Source organism: Talpa occidentalis, unplaced genomic scaffold, assembly GCF_014898055.3.
Source record: "Talpa occidentalis isolate TD23 unplaced genomic scaffold, MPIMG_talOcc4v2.1 talOcc4.9, whole genome shotgun sequence".
NCBI classification, from domain to species: domain Eukaryota; kingdom Metazoa; phylum Chordata; class Mammalia; order Eulipotyphla; family Talpidae; genus Talpa; species Talpa occidentalis.
Window position 1 is genome coordinate 32,842,573 of NW_023605305.1, and position 18,343 is coordinate 32,860,915.

General features: G+C 39.9%; 1 protein-coding gene across 10 annotated transcripts in view; it reads right to left on the minus strand.

Annotated features, from left to right (window-relative positions):
• TUT4 (terminal uridylyl transferase 4) overlaps positions 1-18,343 on the minus strand; it is a 107,434-nt gene that overhangs the window by 79,469 nt on the left and 9,622 nt on the right. For all 10 annotated transcript variants that reach the window (XM_054691451.1, XM_054691450.1, XM_037500420.2 and 7 more), the window contains exon 2: positions 2,545-3,421. In XM_054691451.1, coding sequence (XP_054547426.1) covers positions 2,545-3,328 — 784 coding nt within the window. In that variant the 5' untranslated portion in view covers positions 3,329-3,421. The remainder of the gene's footprint in view (positions 1-2,544; positions 3,422-18,343) is intronic.

Genomic DNA, 18,343 nt, shown 5'->3' on the forward strand with positions numbered 1-18,343 from the left:
CTCCCCGCTCTGGCTCTGGTGAATTCTCTCACCCTCCCGCACTTCTGACTGTACCCAGTGCTTGTATAAATAAATAAAATAAATAAATAAAAATAAATCTTAAAAAAAAAAAATTCCTGGGCCTCCCCTGGTGGTGCAGTGGTTGAACACTGGGCTGCGAGGCTGCCAGCAGCCTCTGCAGCACCGGTTCAATCCCCAGCTGCTGGCAAGGGTCCCACATGGCCGCAGACCTCTCCTGCTGCCCGCTGCTCCCCTAAGCAGTGTATTTCGTCAGTTTGTCTGTTCTGTTCCCCGCTCTGGCTCTGGTGAATTCTCTCACCCTCCTGTACTTCTCACTGTACCCAGTGCTTGTATAAATAAATAAATATTTTTTAAAAAAAGGCAAAAATCTTTAAATCAGATTTTTCATTAATTCAAGTAATCGGACCCTTAGAAGTGATCATATGTTCTAATAATTCCTAGCTCCAATCATTCATGTATGATCCTGCTTAGATCATAGATTAGATTAGATTCAGGTATCAGATTATCTAAATGCTACCAGCACCATTATATAATGGATACTGTCTTTAAACTGACATTTTTTGGGACTTCTCCTAAGCCTTATCTGTACAACTATGAACCTGATAATTTTTGGAATATACAAAAAGATACCTCTATTACAGTTTCTTTTAAAAATACTCTAGGGTCAGGGCCTCCCAGGTGGCGCAAGGGGTTAAGCATTGCACTATGGGGCAATCCGAAGCACAAGTTGAACTTGCAGCGCAAGTTCAATCCCCTGGCTGGCCAGGGAGCAGCCTACATGGCGCAGCAGACCTCTCCTGCCTCGCCCACTGCTCACCTCAGCAGTGTCTTTCTTTCAGTCTGCCAGTTCTGCGCCCCACTCTGTCCCTGGTGAATCCTCTCACCCCCCTCATCTCTGGCCTGTGCCCCAGATCTTATATGCATAAATAAATAAATCTTAAAAAAAAAAAAAAAGTCTAGGGTGTGGCCTCCCTGGTGGTGCAAGGGGTTAAGATGCAACCTATAAAGCAATCCGCAGTCACTGCAGCACAAGTTCAATCCCCAGACAGGGAGCTACCCACATGGCGCAGCAGACCTCTCCTGATTTGCCCGCTGTTTCCCTCAGCAGTGTACTTCGGTCCATCTACTTGTTCTGCTCCCCACTCTCTCTGGTGAATCCTCTCACCCCCTGCACCTCTGGCTTTCACCCCAGTTCTTATATGCATAAATAAATAAATCTTTAAAAAATAAAAAGTCTATCAATATACTATCATTTTGTGCACCACCAGAAACAAAAAGAAACTATTTCTGAACTCTATACGTGTTTCTGAAAGTATGGTAAATGATGATTTAGAAATAGTTTTTAGAAGCTATCAGCAGCCACTGCAGCATAAGTTCAGTCCCTGGCCAGGGAGCTGACCCACAGGGAAGAGCAGACCTCTCCTGTCTCGCCCACTGCTCCCCTCAGCAAAGTATTTCAGTCAATCTGTCTGTTCTGCTCCCCACTCTGTCTCTGGTGAATCCTTTCTTCTCTCCCCCCATCCCACCTCTGGCCAGCATCCCAGGTCTTGTATGCATAAATAAATAAATCTTTTTCTTTAAAAAGTGTATCAGAAACATAAGGAAAAAAGACAACTAAGGAAAATTCATTAATTTAAACAAAACCAGGATTAAAGTACTCAAAAGACTTAGACAATATTTATAAACAATAGCTAAGGTCAAGATCCAGAAGGAAATGAATTTTATACCAATAATTCTCAAGTAAAAAGCAATATACAAACCAATCTACTTCCCGTCTTTGTTTTGGCCAATGAATTGGCTGCAAGATAGCCAAAAGATTTTAACTTTCCTTAAAATTCTTTAATGGCTTCTCAAAACACTTATAATAAAATCTAAACACTATCATATTCTAAAAGGTCCTTTATTCTCCAATTCTTGTGTACTTTATCAGCTGCATCTTTTGTCACTACCCCAACAATTCCCTGTTTCAGTCACTGAATCTCAGTCATATTCCTACAAGCATTTTCTCAACAAAGTCTAAGTCCCTCAATTAAATCATGCTTTTTTAATTCATAAGTTTTTGGCAATGAACTAAATTAACCACTTTATCTGTATCAAATCCATCTAATTAGAAATTTCCGCAAGGTCTGGCAGTGTTCTGTTGTTCTCAGCTTTCCACTGTAAATACATGTTTGGCATATTATCAGAAACATATATATATATATAAACAAACACACACGCACGCACGCACGCACGCGCTCGTCAGGTGAATAAGCAATATATTACCCGAACCACTCAGAGAGGGAGAGGGCAGGGGAGTATGTGGAAAAATATATACATACTGAATACAAAAATCACTAAATTTATATTTGCACTGGTTTTTTACCTACCACAATAAATGTAAAGGTTTTCTTATTTATTTTTTTAAGTTTTCAAAGCTATAACATTGTCCTTTTTTGTAAGTAGTTAAAATCAAATGATAATTTAAAGAACATTAATTGAGTCCAAAAATATGACTTACAAGATAATCTAATTTGTACTTACTCAAATCATCTGATATGTCTTCCACTCCTGAAGCACTGTCATCAGAATCACCAGTATTATCTGTGCATGTTTGTTGCTTCTGAGATCGCGTTGAGTTTTCCAGAGTAGATTTTTCACCCTCAACAACATTCACTTTGTCCACAGAAGTAAAGGAGCTTGGAATTTTTTTCCCAATCTGCTGTAATTCTGTGTGTCTCATATTTTCTTTCAATAATAAACTGGATACCTTCTCTGCTTCTGCTGGTAAAGTGGGCACCTTTTCTGATTTCATCTGAGAATTGGGTGCTTTTTCAGCTTTCCTCTGAGAGCTAAGTGCCTTTTCTGCTACTGTTGCCTGTGAACTGGGTGCCTTCTCTGCTTTCACCGGTGAATTAGGTGACTTTGGTGATTTTTCTGCTTTTATCAGTAAATTGGGTGCTTTTTCTACTTTTGCCTGTGAAGCAAGTATCTTCTCTGTTTTCACCAGTGAGTTAGGTAATTTTTTGGCTTTGCAATGACTTTGATCTCGAAGGACTAACCCCAAATCTTTAGGGCCTGGTACATTGGCAGCATTTACTTTACATGATTTAACTTCTGTTTTATCAATACAAATATCATTTTGCTTATTTTTTTTACTACTATTCCTATTTGGAGAGCTGGTCCCAATTTCTTTTAAAGATTTATCATTTCTAGCTTTCAAAGTCTGATTAGTTATAACTTTAGCTGCTTTGCTTTCTTCAGAAATAGCCCAAGCATTCTTCTTTGGTTCATGATTTTCATTTTTAGAGGTCTTAGACTCTTCCATTATTTGAAAACCTGCTTCTTTCCAATTGTGAGACTTCAAAATGGCAAATCTTCAGTAGTATGAATTGCTTCAAATCCAGTTTAGGCAAGCAAACTATTAAAAAAAAAAAAAGTCATTTTTTAAAAATTGCAGTAACACCAAAAAACTTGTTCTCAAAATTAAATAGTGAAAAATGAAAACTAAATGAGGTGTTAAAACCCACTTAGTAAACAGCAGCCAAATAGCAGAAAGAAGGGTCTAACATAATTATAGTAATATGACATCAAAAACAGGTAATCTTAGAGGTAAGTTTTACATTACACAATAAAAAAAATTAACTAAAAGGGAAATAAACCTTGCAATTAATGTCCTACAGTGAAAAGAAAAAGGTATAAAAAAAAAATTCCAATCTAGAAGCAAAACAAGAAATCAAAGTTTGGTTAGTTGTAACTTTCTAAGCATTTTAAACATTCTGTAACTGTTTAAAACCAGTTAAAACTTTGTAGTCTTGCCTACATGACTTCACTACTAAGCACTACTTAATTATACCACTCACCTACTTCAAACTTGACTTGATAAACATAGGAAAATAATGTTAACTGACTTTCTTTATCCCCGAAGCATAAAGGAGTTCAAATTCTTCTGAAGAAAATTTTAAAAACCAATAGAAACCCAGAGTTATAAAGTAATAATATTTTGTGTGACATTACAATAGTGGCTATATGACTTTATACATTTATCAAAACCCATAGGACACAGGCCACTAATAATGACCCAAAATGTAAATTAAAGATTTTGGGTGATAGTGACCGGTCAACATAGGTTCATCACTTATAACAAATGTACTACTCTAGTGCCAGGATGGTGATAATGGGGGAGGCTATTTGTATGAATTTCCTATATGGGCACTCTGTACTTCCTGCCCAATTTTGCTGTGACTGCTACAAAAAATAAATAAATAAATAAATATATATATATATATATATATATATATATATATATATATAAATGCTTAGGGTCTCCCCCATGGCACAGCAGGTTGAGCGCTGCACTGTGAAGCTGTCCACAGCCTCTGCAGCATGAGTTCAATCCCCGGCTGACCAAGGAGAAACCCACATGGCACAGCAGACCTCTCCTGCCTCGCCTGCTGCTCTTCTCAGCAGTGTCTTTGGTCTGCTCCCCTCCCCGCACTCTCTGGTGAACTCTCCTACCCTCCCGCACATCTGACCTGTACCCCAGTTCTTGTACAAATAAATGAATCTTTAAATATATATATATATATAGTTCCAAAAAATCTGACAAGAACATAAACTCAGTCAGAATCTATTTGTTGTAAAATAGGTACAATTATGTGTTTTTCACAGAGCACAAACTATAGATGAAAACACTGCATTTTGTTAAATTATTGCTATATTAGAAATATCTTGTACACTATATTTTACAGAAATCAGGATTTTTTTACTGTTTCTCTTTGTCCTGTATGACTTACATTCAGGACTACACTTCTAACGACAGATGAATAATATGAATAAAAATTTAGAATCACTAAAGCAATCTCTATGGAATTAAAATGCAACAGCTTTGATTTTTACTTGGTTAATGTATTAAAGTACAAATTTGGGCAATGGAACACCTTTACTCATGTAACTATACATCATACAGACACAAAAATATTACCTAAAAGTATCAAAACACTGCCATTTATTCCCAACCCTCTGTGCCTACACAAAAGCATATTTTCCTCCTCCCAAATAATCAATTAGTTAAATTTACCTAATTATGTCTCCACTGAATCATCTTACTTAACTTGAACCTAGTTTTTAATAATTTCTTTTTTTAGTACAGTCCTCTACACTCATTCTCTGCCTTGATCTCTATCCAAATTAATATTATTTTAAAATTTACAACTCAATAACAAAAAAAATCCAATTTAAAATTGGGCAGAAGATCTGAAAGACATATTCCAAAGATGACACACAAATGGTAAACAGGTACATAAAAGATGCTCAACATCACTCACTAATCATTAGAAAAAGGCATATCAAAAGCACAATAATATCACCTCAAATCTGTTAGATGGTTATTACCAAAAAGAAAAGCAATCACAAATGCTGGAAGGATATTTAAAAAAAGGAAACTTTCTGCACTGTTCATGAGAATGTAAATTGGTGCAGTCACTATGAAAACAGTATGGTTTTTAACAAAGATGGCAACAAAAGTAAAGTTTCTATCCCTCCCAAAGTCAAAGGGAAAGCTTTGAGGGTCACAAAAGCAGTGCTGAAAGGTGTCCACTGTCACAAGAAAAAGACGATCCATCTGTCACCTACTTTCAGAGGACCAGAACACTGTAACTCCAAAAGCAACCCAAATATCCTTGGACGATCACTCCCAGGATAAATAAGCTTAACCACTATGCCATCAGGTTTCCACTGAGCACCTACCTAGTCAGTCATGAAGAAGATAAGAGACAGCAATACACTTATGCTCATTGTGAAGGACAAGGCCAACAAGCAGCAAATCAAACAGGCTGTGAAGAAGTTCTATGACACTGATGTGGCCAAGGTCAAAATCCTGATCAGACTTGATCAAGAGAAGAAGGCATATGTTCCACTGGCTCCTGCTATGATGCTATGAATGTTGCCAACAAAACTGGGATCATCTAAACTGAGTCCAGCTGGCTAATTCTAAATATAAATGTTTTCACCATTTAAATAAAAAAGAAAAAAAAAAACTGGATGGAGGCGCCTCAAAAATTCAAAATAGAACTAGCATATGATCCAGCAATTCCAACTCTGGATATTTATCCAAAGAAAATAAAAACACTAACTCAAAAAGATATCTGCTACCCCCCCCTTTTCATTGCAGCATTACTTATTATAGCCAAGATATGGAAACAACCTAAATGTCTATCAATGGACAGAGTTCTCGTTCTCATTCTCTCTCTCTCTGTGTCTCTCTCTCTCTCTCTCTCTCTCTCTCTCTCACACACACACACACACTCACACAGAGTCACAGACACACACAAGAATATTCAAGTTAGTAACAAAAAATTAACGGTGTCCCTGGTGGCGCAGGGGTCAAAGTCTCAGCCCTATCAAGCTATCGCCAACCACTGAAGCATAAGTTTGATCCTGGGCCTGGGAGCTGACCCACATGTCACAGCAGATCTCTCCTGTCTCACCTGCTGCTCCCCTTAACAATGTATTTCAGTGGATCTGCCTGTTCTGCTCCCCACTCTGTCTCTGATAAATCCTCTCACCCACCCCCCCACCTCTGGCCTATACTCCAGTTCTTATATGCATAAATTTAAAAAATAATAAAATAAAACACAAATTACTGAACTGAGACATCAAATTAAAACTTTGAATATATCTCTAACAAGCAAAGATACTCAGTGAATAATCAAAACATCCCAATAAAAAGAGAGTTCAGAACCTACTTTAGTCTACTCAACATTTAAGGAATCAACACCAATTCTTCCCAAACTCTTCCAAATAACTGATCAGGAATAAGACAAGGATGTCTGCATTTCTGCTATTTCTGTTTAACGTAATGCTGTAAGTTCTACCCAGAGCAATTTAAGCAACTGAAAGAAATAAGACCTCAAAACTGGAAGGAAGAAGTAAAAGTATCTCTGCTCACAAATGGCATGACTTTATATGTAAGAAAATCTTCAAAAATGTACCCAAAAAAATTAATACAGCAAGTTGCAGAATACAGAATCAACACAAAAGATCAGGTCTATTTCAGTACACTGGGAATGAACAATCCAAAAAGGAAATTAAGAAAACAATTCCACTTACAAGAGAATCAAAAAGAATTAAATACTTAAGAATAAATCTTAAATAAGGAGGCGAAAGATTTATACATTGAAAACTACAAAGTATTACTGAAAGCTATTAAAGATTTCAATGGAATGACATTCTTTTATGGATTCCTTTCATCTACTTCCCTACTTTCCTTCTCTTCCTTGTCCTTCTCAGAATCTGATGACTGCTTAGGAGTGACTGGATGTTGAGAATCAGGAAGTACTTTAAGCTCATGTGACTTACAGCCACAAGGGAATAGAAAGTTGGAAGACACACCTTTCACAGTGTTTATCATTCACTTAAAAGGAATAAGCACTCCACCCCTCGATCATTGTTATTAAGCTCAAGAATCCCAAGAACTGTTTAGGCTGCTTTCCCAGAGCTGACTAAACCTGGTGTTGATCAGAATTCATGAACTGTGTGTGTTGCTCACCCACCCACTCACTTCCTTCACGTTGCTTTTCTTTTTTTAAGATTTATTTTATTTATACAAGACACTGGGGTGCAGGCCAGCGGTGCAGGAGGGTGAGAGAATTCACCAGAGACAGAGTGGGGAGCAGAACAGGCAGATGGACCAAAAACATTGCCGAGGGGAGCAGCGGGTGAGACAGGAGAGGTCTGCTGCGCCACGTGGGTATCTCCCCGGCCAGCCAGGAATTAAACCAGTGCTGCAGAGGCTGCGGACAGCTTCACAGCATTGCATTCAATCAGCTGCACCCCCACAGAGGCCCTACGTTTTTTTTCAGTAACTTATATTGTTAGCGAAATTGTGACAATGTTATAGGACAGGGAGAGGGGCAGCCCAAGCCCCGCAAACCTGCCTATTCTAAATGGGTTCTGCCATCCGCCGCATCAACACAAAACACATGAGACTTTAATGGGAAGGAACTTTAATAAAACTAGGAAACAATACAGGTAAGGCAAAGAGTCTAGTTTCTAAATGAAGCACCCAAAGTTACCCATCCCCTCGTGGGTAAAAGTCCATCCATATGGGATCGGCCCAGAACAAGGCCCCAAAGTCTACCACAAGTCTAAAACATCTTCCAGTGGGGACCCACAGAAAAGGGTCACAAACAACTGGACAAGCCCGGAAGGAAAAGAGCAAAATCAACATCAAGATAAAAACTGCCATTGTCACCTCCCCACGGGTCTCACCCACATCTGTGTCACCCAGTCCACAACCCAAAAGACAAGCGCAGTTTCTTCACATGTCTCTAGGCTCCATGTGCCTCTTCCAGGTCTCCTTGCCCCATCCTGCATCCTTCCTCAGTCTCTTCTGCAGCTTCTCCTCTTCCTGCTCAGCTCCACCCTCCCTTGGGTGGGGCAGGGAACCTGGAACTTTCCCCTTTCCTGGGGACCACCCTGTTACAATCCCCCCTTTTAATTTTTATTCCACCATATCTATGGTGGCACAATCTCAGGGTGTAGTCTTAGGAGACAGTCTTTTTTAGGGTTACAATGTGTATAAGAGAAGCAACAATTAGTCAGCAGCATTGTCCATGAATGTCCAGTATGACAGTTTTCCATTCTGAAAAATAGTCCATTATACCAGCCAAAAGAAAAAAAAAATTGGAGCGTTAGCTAAAACAAGATAGGGTGCACTCATCCCTCTTGTGGACCTGACTCAGTATGCTCCTGAATACACCGAGCGGGATGAGGAGAGAGCTCGTGCATGGGGATTTACTGAGTTTGATCCCAGCTCTACTTGGAGAGTAAACTCTCATGGGATGATACTCCTCCCGGAGGCCCTGGTATATCCGGTGCTAAAACATCTTCACGAGGGATCTCACTATGGGAGAGATGCCCTATTAGAAACAGTGCGCCCATATTTGAAGGGCCCGTATTTACACAAAATAGCACAACGGATCACCAGAGGTTGTGAATTATGTGCCAGGAACAACCCCAAGACTGACTCCCACCCTAAAGCCATTGGGGTTCAATATCGGGGCAAGTGTCCTTTTGAGGACTGGCAGGTGGACTTCACACAAATGCCTAGAACAACAGGCAATTTCAAATATCTCTTGGTTTTTGTCGACACGTTTTCGGGATGGGTGGAAGCATTTCCCACAAAGACGGAAAAAGCTTCCGAGGTTGCCAAACAGCTACTGAAAGAGATAATCCCTCGCTTTGGGTTGCCGGACTCTATCCAGAGTGATAATGGGCCGGCATTTGTCTCTGACGTCACCCATGCAGTGAGCAGTGCGTTACAGATAAACTGGAAATTGCATGCTGCATGGAGACCGCAGTCTTCCGGGCAAACAGAAAAGATGAACCACACCTTGAAGAAAACCTTGGCAAAACTGTGCCAAGAAACACAACTTCGTTGGGACCAGGTACAATCCCTTGCCCTCCTCCGCATAAGAGTGGCACCTAGAAGTGGGCTACAATTAAGCCCCTTTGAGATTGTGTTTGGAAGACCTTTTCAGGCCTCAGTTCTGAAAGCCAGTCCGGAAATAACACAAGATTGCCGGATCACGCAATATGTGAAACACATCCAGGAGGTTCTGGCAGTGATTCATAATTTTGCAACCTCAAGGATCTCTATGCCTCCTGATCAACCATTGCATCCCTTCAAACCTGGAGATCAGGTCTTACTGAAGACTTGGCAGAGCGGGGATGCTCAAAACCAGCTGTCAGAAAAATGGACTGGTCCCTATGATGTCTTGTTGAGCACACATACTTCTCTGAAACTTGCAGGCATAAAACCCTGGGTACATCATTCCAGAGTTAAGAAAGCCCCAGGAGGAACTGACCCAGAGACGAAGTCCCATTGGTCTTGTGAACCCATTGAGGACTTGAGATATTTGTTTAAGAAACAGACAAAAACTTGAATGTTACTGACTTCTTTTCCAGTTATTGTTGCAGGATACCCAAGGACTCATTTTTTTTTCCTGAAGAAACCCTGAGAAAACTAACATGCTCTAACCAATCTTCTTCTTTTCAAAGTTTAGGAGACGTGAAATAACATCTAGGATCATGCATATGGTGCCACTATTTTTTTTTTACACAGAAAGGTTTTCAATCTTGATTTTGATTTTGTTATTTTTTTTTAACTTTCTGCTTTTTTTTTACCTTTGAGATTTTTTTCTCTGCTTTCTTTTTGTTACTTTGGCCAATGAGTGAAACTGCAGTTGCATGAGATATCCCACGCGTGATAAATGGTAACTAATGAGCTCTTTGTGTCTATATGTTGTATGTCTGTATGTCCTTTCCTTGTGTCCTTGTCTTGACCTCAAGTGATTGACAAATTGGTATACATGGTGCCCATAGACGTTGGAAAAAAAAAAAAAAAAAAAAAAAAGAGAGTCTCCAGTTATGAGAAAAACTAAAGGTTATGGTTTGATTGTCAACATTGTGCTACTGAACTAAGCCGGTGCCTTCATAGAGATTGAACATTGTTGTTTCTGTTATTTTTCTGATATTTATGGCAAAGCTTCCCAGAAATCTAAATTCAAGTACAAATTTGGTAGCCTGTCATTTGGCTGATGCAAGGAAATTTTGTGGAACCTCAGTAGAGCTCCTGAGACACTCCACAAAGTTTCTCCCTTTCCTCCTGGGAAAGGCATTAGATGAATTTGTTCTATTTGGATTTTACCTAATGAAGTAAAACTGGAAGGGAAGCATTGTCACTTGGGAAAATGGTAAAACTTTGGTATGTACAAAATGTTAACAGTAGTATCTGGTATGTATGTAAATTGTCAATGGTGATTGTCACCTTATAATATTATAATTCAATTGTTTCACATCTACAGAAATTGTTTCTGAAAATATAGGGAGAAAAGGTCTCAACAGATTCCTATTGATGGAACTGTTGAGAGTAAAACTTTTCTACTAAGGACTGAATAGACTTGGAAATACACCTCATATTTACTAAGTTTTCCTTGACATAATAATACTGATGATTTCTTTGCATTTTGCTCTAAATCCACAAAGTTTTCTTGTTTTGGTGACCAGGATCTGCAGCAAGGTTGTAATTTTTTTTTCCAACAAAGCTAACTTGTGTTTGCATTTTCTCTCCCCTTGATACCAACACGGCATAAAAATAGTGGTAGTAATCTTTTACTACTTATCTCAGAGTCTGTTTTTGCATAACTTCCATAGGGATTTTGTTTAAACTGAAAAAAATTGGACATAAGTTTCATTGTGTGGCTTTGTGTGGAGCTCTTCCAGAAAGTTGAAACAGAGCTGAACCAAGAAGAGGAGAACCTGTTTGCCTTGTTTGTAGGGTTCCAGAGACCTCCAAAGAAGGTGAGGAAGCTTGCCTCCATTGGCAGGACTGGACAACCCGGCCAACGAAAAGTCCCTGGTACCCTCGAGAAGAGGAAAGCCCAGGTGGAGTCTGATGAAACCAACTTCTTTCAGAAGCCTACACGGACCGGATGTCAACAGTTCGCTCTGAATCCTATATGGAGTATTCCAACGGAGCCAGCTAAAAATTGCTGCTTAGTTATTCTGCCCTGTGATTTTATGCAAAAAATAGGCAATATGGTTTAAAAGTAGATTTGGTTTGCAAACTTTTGCTATGCTGTTTAAAAAAATTTGGGATCAAGGTTGAGAGAATTTGTCTTTACATAAGTTGAACCATTTTAAGATTTTTTTTCCTGTGATTTTTGACATATCTGCTGTCTTGTTCTGGCTAATGCCTCCAGATGTTTTCTTTTGGCTGGGACTGATGAACTGTTTTTCCAGGAATGGAGGACTTTTGCTTTCCACAATGGACACTACCTGGAGGGATTCGTTTTCTTTCAGACTGGAACCCTGGAAAATTTTCATCTGAGACTGTATCCCAGAATCCATATGTTTGATCTTCATCACCATGGAAATGGTGGCAAAAAGTGAAAGGGGGGAATTGTTAGGGGGAAAGGATGTCCTGAGATAATCTCATACAGGCTTTGTGGACTCCACCCCCACTCCAGACTAAAGCCATCAGGACATTGGGAAAGACAAATCCCATCACCACCAAGGGGAGGGTGGCTGGGACCTGAGGGTGGAGTTGGGCAGCCAGGTTGGATATAAAAACCAAACACGTGGGCCTTGCTCTCTCTCTGGCTCGCGATAGCTCGCCTCCTGGCTTCACCGCTCCTGGCTGGCGGCCAGCTCTCAGAGCGCCATTTTGGGATTCCTGATCGGCGGATCTGGTAGGACTCATTTAAAACTTTGTCTCCCACTTTTCTCCCAGAGCTGTACATTTCCTCATTTCCCTTTCCCTTGTAAATAAACCTTTTATTAACCTTTCACGTGTGCCTGCAGTAGAGCATTGATAAGTCCTTTTAAGCACGCGGGTGAGGACCCACAGTCAGGCACCCCGTTTTGTATCGGGGTTGCTCTACAACAACAATACCAATACAATCCAAAGTGATTACAGATTGACTGCAGTCACCATCAAAATCCCAACAGCAATTTTTGTAGAAGTAGCAATGCTAAAATTTATGTGGAATTTCAAGGGACTTCAAACAGCCAGAACGATTCAGAAAAAGAAAACTGGAGAACTCACACTGCTTTCAAAATTTACTACAAAGCAACAATAATCTAAACAGTCTGGTACTGGCGTAAGGATAGATGGGCAAATGTGGCCAGTGCTATTCCTTCACTCCTTGTTTTGCTAATAGTGGAAGGTAACATTAGATTAAAGCAGCTTGGACTGCTGAACCAGTGCATGAAGGACAACTGCCAATAATCACCTGAACTCATATTTGCCCACATTTCATTTTACCAAAAAAAATTACATGGCTGCATCTAACTTCAAGGCAACAAGGAATACAACCCTCAGAATGCCTCAAGACAAAGTATTTCTAAACTAAGTTACCTAGATGTCCACCCAAAGACTGATTACTTAGGCTTCCAGGATTGTTCAAGCTTTTTCCTATTCATCTGGTAAGCCTTTAAGGTCACTTGATTATATATTAGAATCTTCACCAGACAACGATCAAAGCTAATTTAAGTAATTCTTTTCACAAGCAATTTGTTGGTTTAAACAGTTTGAGATTACCAATTACTTTTTGGTGTTTTTCCAAAGATATAGATAATCTAGAGATTATCTGGGTTCCCAAATTACCCAAGCCATTTCCTCTTCCTTATAAACAATCTAGATCTAGCACTGCATATGGGGAGTTCTATGATGCAAGATATACTGGAGTTCTTGATTCTTCCATTATCAATTATTTCCTGGATATTTACTTGTAATAATATACCAACAACTTTTTGAGTGGGTTCACTAGAATGTCCATAGTTTCAAAAATGATAATGTTGTAGAGCAACCCCGATACAAAACGGGGTGCCTGACTGTGGGTCCTCACCCGCACGCTTAAAAGGACTTATTAATGTTCTACTGTAGGCACACGCGAAAGGTTAATAAAAGGTTTATTTACAAGGGAAGGGGAAATGAGGAAATGTACAGCTCAGGGAGAAAAGTGGGAGACAAAGATTTAAATGAGTCTTACCCCATTTGCTGATTAGGAATTCCAAATGGTGCTCTGAGAGCTGGCTGCAAGCCAGGAGCCGTGAGACCCCCAAGGCCCACGTGTTTGGTTTTTATACCCAACCTGGCTGCTTAACTTTACCCTCAGGTCCCAGCCACCTTTTTTTTGGTGGTGATGGGATTTGTCTTTTTCAATGTCTTGATGGCTTTAGTTTGGATTGGGAGTGGAGTCTACAAAGCCTGTATGGGATTAGCTTAGGACATTATTTTTTTCCCTAACAATAATATATAACAGTGCTGGTCCTATAAGGTTTGTGTTTAAAAAGGCCGCATTCATTTTGAAATTTCACACTGTTTCACTCAGAATAAACCAGGTTATGCTGCAATAACAATCCCTATTTACTCAATGTTTATCACTATCTAAAAGTTGATTTATTTATTAACTCATGAAAAATCCTCTGTGAGTTCAGGTGACTATTGGCAGTTGTCCTTCATGCACTGGTTCAGCAATCCAAGCTGCTTTAATCTAATGTTACCTTCCACTATTAGCAAAACAAGGAGTGAAGGAATAGCACTGGCCACATTTGCCCACATTTCATTTACCAAAATAAATTTCATGGCGGCATCTAGCTTCAAGACAACAAGGAATACAACCCTCAAAAAGCCTCAAGACACAGTAATTAAACATTTGTAATAGCAGTACAAGGTGAAATATGGCAACCTCTTTGTCTCAATGGATGTTAGTATTTCCCTTCAATATATACATGTATGTGTGTGTATATATATATATATATTTTTGTTTTGTTTTCCGTAAAAGATTTGGGGTGTAGGTCGGGGCGGGGGTGTGAGAGAGGAGTCACCAGGTAAGAGTGTGGAGCAGAACAGGCGGGCTGACTGAAACACAGTGCTAATGGAAGCAGCGAGTGAGACAGGAGAGGTCTGCTGTGCAATGTGGGTTAGCTCCCTGACAGAGACCAAACTCAGGCCACAGAGGTGACACCAGGGAGGTCCCCCCCTCCACTTCCAGTATTTCTTGTGCAGGACTAATCCCTCAGACTAATGATTATATAGTCATTCAGTGTTCCATGCTCAGAAAGACATGCTTGGTTTAAAATTCTACTGTCAAAGATAATTTTAACTTTGAAAATGTGTTTTCTAAATAAAGTCTGATGGGGCAATGGAACAAAGTAAGCAGAGGAGATACATGCAAAATGCATGTCCTCCATTCCTTAAATCCCGTTCTTACTTAATTTTGTTGATGCCCCCTAAGGACAGCATTCCGGTAGACACACAATTTGTAGAAGTTCAGCAAGACTCAAAGCATATGGTAAACATGCGGTCTACTACTAAATAAGGGGGGGTGGGTACTAACAGCCTAAGATGCCACATTTTGTTTGAGCCGTAACTTCCTTTAAACACAGAAAAAGGGCCTCCCCGGTGGTGCAGCCGTTGAGCGCTGGGTTAGCGAAGCTGCCCGCAGCCTCTGCAGAGTCGGTTCGATCCCCGGCTGCTCCCCGGCCACCGGAGGAGGATCCCACATGGCGCGCAGACCTCTCCTGACGCCGGCGGCTCCCCTCAGCAGTGTACTTCGGTCCTTCTGCCTGCTCTGCTCCCCGCTCTGGCTCTGGTGAATTCTCTCACCCTCCCACGCTTCTGACTGTACCCAGTGCATGTATAAATAAATAAATAAATCTTAAAAAAAAAGACTTTAAAAAAAAAAAACACAGAAAAAAAGGTAGTATAATAAACATGAATTAAAAAAAAAAAAAAGCCTGTAACATTTTTTCATACTCATGTCTTAACAAACCACTTATGCTAAAAATGATGACACAGAAGAAGGAAAGAGTACAAGTCCCCTTTCCTTTCAGGCCTGTCAAAATCACAGATAAAGTGTGTTGATAGAATGTTAAGAAGTAAAATAAAAACAGCTGAGTAGGGCCTCCCTGGTGGCGCAAGGGGTTAAGACACAACCTATGAAGCTATCTGCAGCCTATGCAGCAAGAGTTCGATCTCCCCAGCCAGCCAGGGAGCTACCCACATGGCGCAGCAGACCTCTCCAGGCTCGCCCACTGCTCCCCTCAGCAGTGTATTTCAGTCAGTCTGCCTGTTCAGTTCCCTGCTCTGTCTCTGGTGAATCCTCTCACCACCACCCCCACAGCTCTGGCCTGTACCCCAGCTCTTGCATGCATAAATAAATCTTTAAAAAAAAAAAAAAAAAACAGTCAAGTAAGTTTTGTGTAGTGATTCCCTTGTTCTGGTAAGAATGAAGCTTACATGTACAAAGAAACACCAGCTATTTCACATAATAGTTAAATGCTCTCACATTTGCATTTACACTGGTATTTCACAATATAAACAGTAAAAAAATGCTTAATAATTTAAAATTTTAATTAGAATGACATTAAAAATTAAGTAAAAATACACCATGGACAAGCTGAGCAAAAGATCACTGAACAAAGGAAAAGCTTCATATTTTAATAACTTTAAAGATACTTTTTTCTTGCTATTTGAACAAGGGGCCCTGCATCTTCATTTTAAGCCATGCAAATTACATAGCTGACCTGCATTTGTTCAGATCAACAAATATAACTATGGAGTAAATTTTTTTAAAGATTTATTTATGCATGCAAGAACAGGAGCGCAGACCAGAGGTGTGGGGAGGGGGTGTGTGGAGGGCACGAGGATTCACTAGAGACAGAGTGGGAAGAACAGGCAAAATGACTGAAATACACTGCTGAGGGGAGCAGCAGCAAGACATGAGAGGTCTGCTGCGCCATGTGGGTAGCTTCCTGGCAGGCTGGGGATTGAACTCTTGCTGCAGAGGCTGTGAATAGCTTCACAGTGCTGTGCTTAACCCCTTGCGCCACCAAGGAGGCTCAATATGGAATTAATTTTAACAGTGATTATTAGTCAGCATTCACATAAGGTGCTGGCTTAAAAGATGGGGATGCAAAAATAATATGCTACCCAGTTATTCCAAAACCATTTATTGACAAGACTGTTCTTTCTCCTGTTGAATAGTTTTGGCATACTTGTTGAAAATCAATTCAACAGGGGGTATAGATCCATTTTTAGTGTAGTAACATGGATAGTCTAAAATAGGGGATAGTAATAAATTCAGACCAAATTGTAATGGACTCTAAAAACAGTCAAAACAATCTTGAAAAAGAACAATGCTGGAGAATGCAAACTTACGGATTTTAAAAGTTACTACAAAGCTACAATTAAGTGAGACCAAGTGGTACTAGTATAAAAACAGACATAAAATAAATGGAGAAATCAGAATCACTTGAGAATTCAGGGGAAAAAAGACACTTAGGGTCAACTGATTTTCTTTTCTTTCTTACTTTTTAAAAACATTTTAAAAGAACAAGTTTATTAGTAAAGGAGAAAGAAAATGAGAAGCACTCGCATAGTCACAGGCAGGCAGGAGATATACCTGGTCAACTGATTTTCAACAAGGAAGCCAAAGCTATTCAACAAGAGAAAAAATAGTCTTGCCAATAAATGGTTTTGGAAGAACTGGATAGCCACATTCAAAACAATACAGTTGGCTATGTGAGAATGCCCCAAACTAAAAGAAAAAATAGAAAACAACTGCTGAAGAGGATATGGTGAAAAAGGAACCCTCTTACAATTGCTGGTGGGTCCAGCCACTATGGAAAGATGTGTGGAGGCTCTTCAAAACACTAAAAATGGATCGACCATATGACCCAGCGATTCCACTCCTAAAATCTACCCAAAGGACACAAAAACACTAATCCAAAAGGAAACCTGCACTCATGTTTATTGCAACATATGGAAACAACCCAAATGCCCCCGAATAGTTGAATGGATCAAGATGTGATATACATATGCAATGGTATACTACTCAGCCATCAAAAGATAAACTCATGCCATTTGCAGCAACATGGATGGAGTTAGAAGCCATTGTACTTAAGAGAAGTCAGTCAGAAGAAAAAAGAAAAATATCGGCTGTTTTCACTTATATGTGGAATACAGAGAAACCAAGGATCAGGAAAAAGACAAAACTAGCAAACTGACCATAGATCTGAGGCACACAGCAGAGGAAGAGGAAGGACTGGTCAAAACAGGAGGGAAGAGCACAAGGGACTGTGGTAATAGATCAGAGGTGCTACTGCAGTGGGAAAACTATAGGACTACACCTGAGGGGAGAAACCAAATACTGCCCCCAAATTAACAACAATGTAAGAAAATAAAAAATTTTTTTAAATGAACACCAAGTACATACCAAATACAAAAATTAACTCAAAATGAATCAAAACCTAAATGTAAAAGTTGAAACTACGCAACTATTAGAAGAAAACAATAGATACAAATCTTGGCAGTCCTCAATCAGACAATAATTTCTTAAGTATGACTTCCCAAGTGTTAGGGGTAGTAAGGGGGCCCATTAACACACTCCCCCAAGGGAGGATAGCGGCAATGCAGCATTCCAAAATTCACTGGAGCCAACACCTTGTTTGAAGGGTTAGATGAGTTCTGACTGTTGCAAAAGGCCTGGGCACAGTTACTCTTTACATAGAGTTTACCCCAGACTCAAAAAGAAGAGGGGGAGATTCAAATTCAGGGAAATCAGGAGGCATGATGGCTGCAAAGCATGCAACTTAAGAAGAACACTCTTCCCCTTGGGGGATGGAGGGGAAGGGAACATAAAAACCTGCTGCACTAGAGCCTGGCTGACCCAATCTGCTACCTTCTCCTTAGATCACTCCACTTGAGCTACCCAGTTTTTGTTTTTTGGGTTTTTTTTTAAAGCTCCCTGAACATATTAGGTCGGCTTCTGCT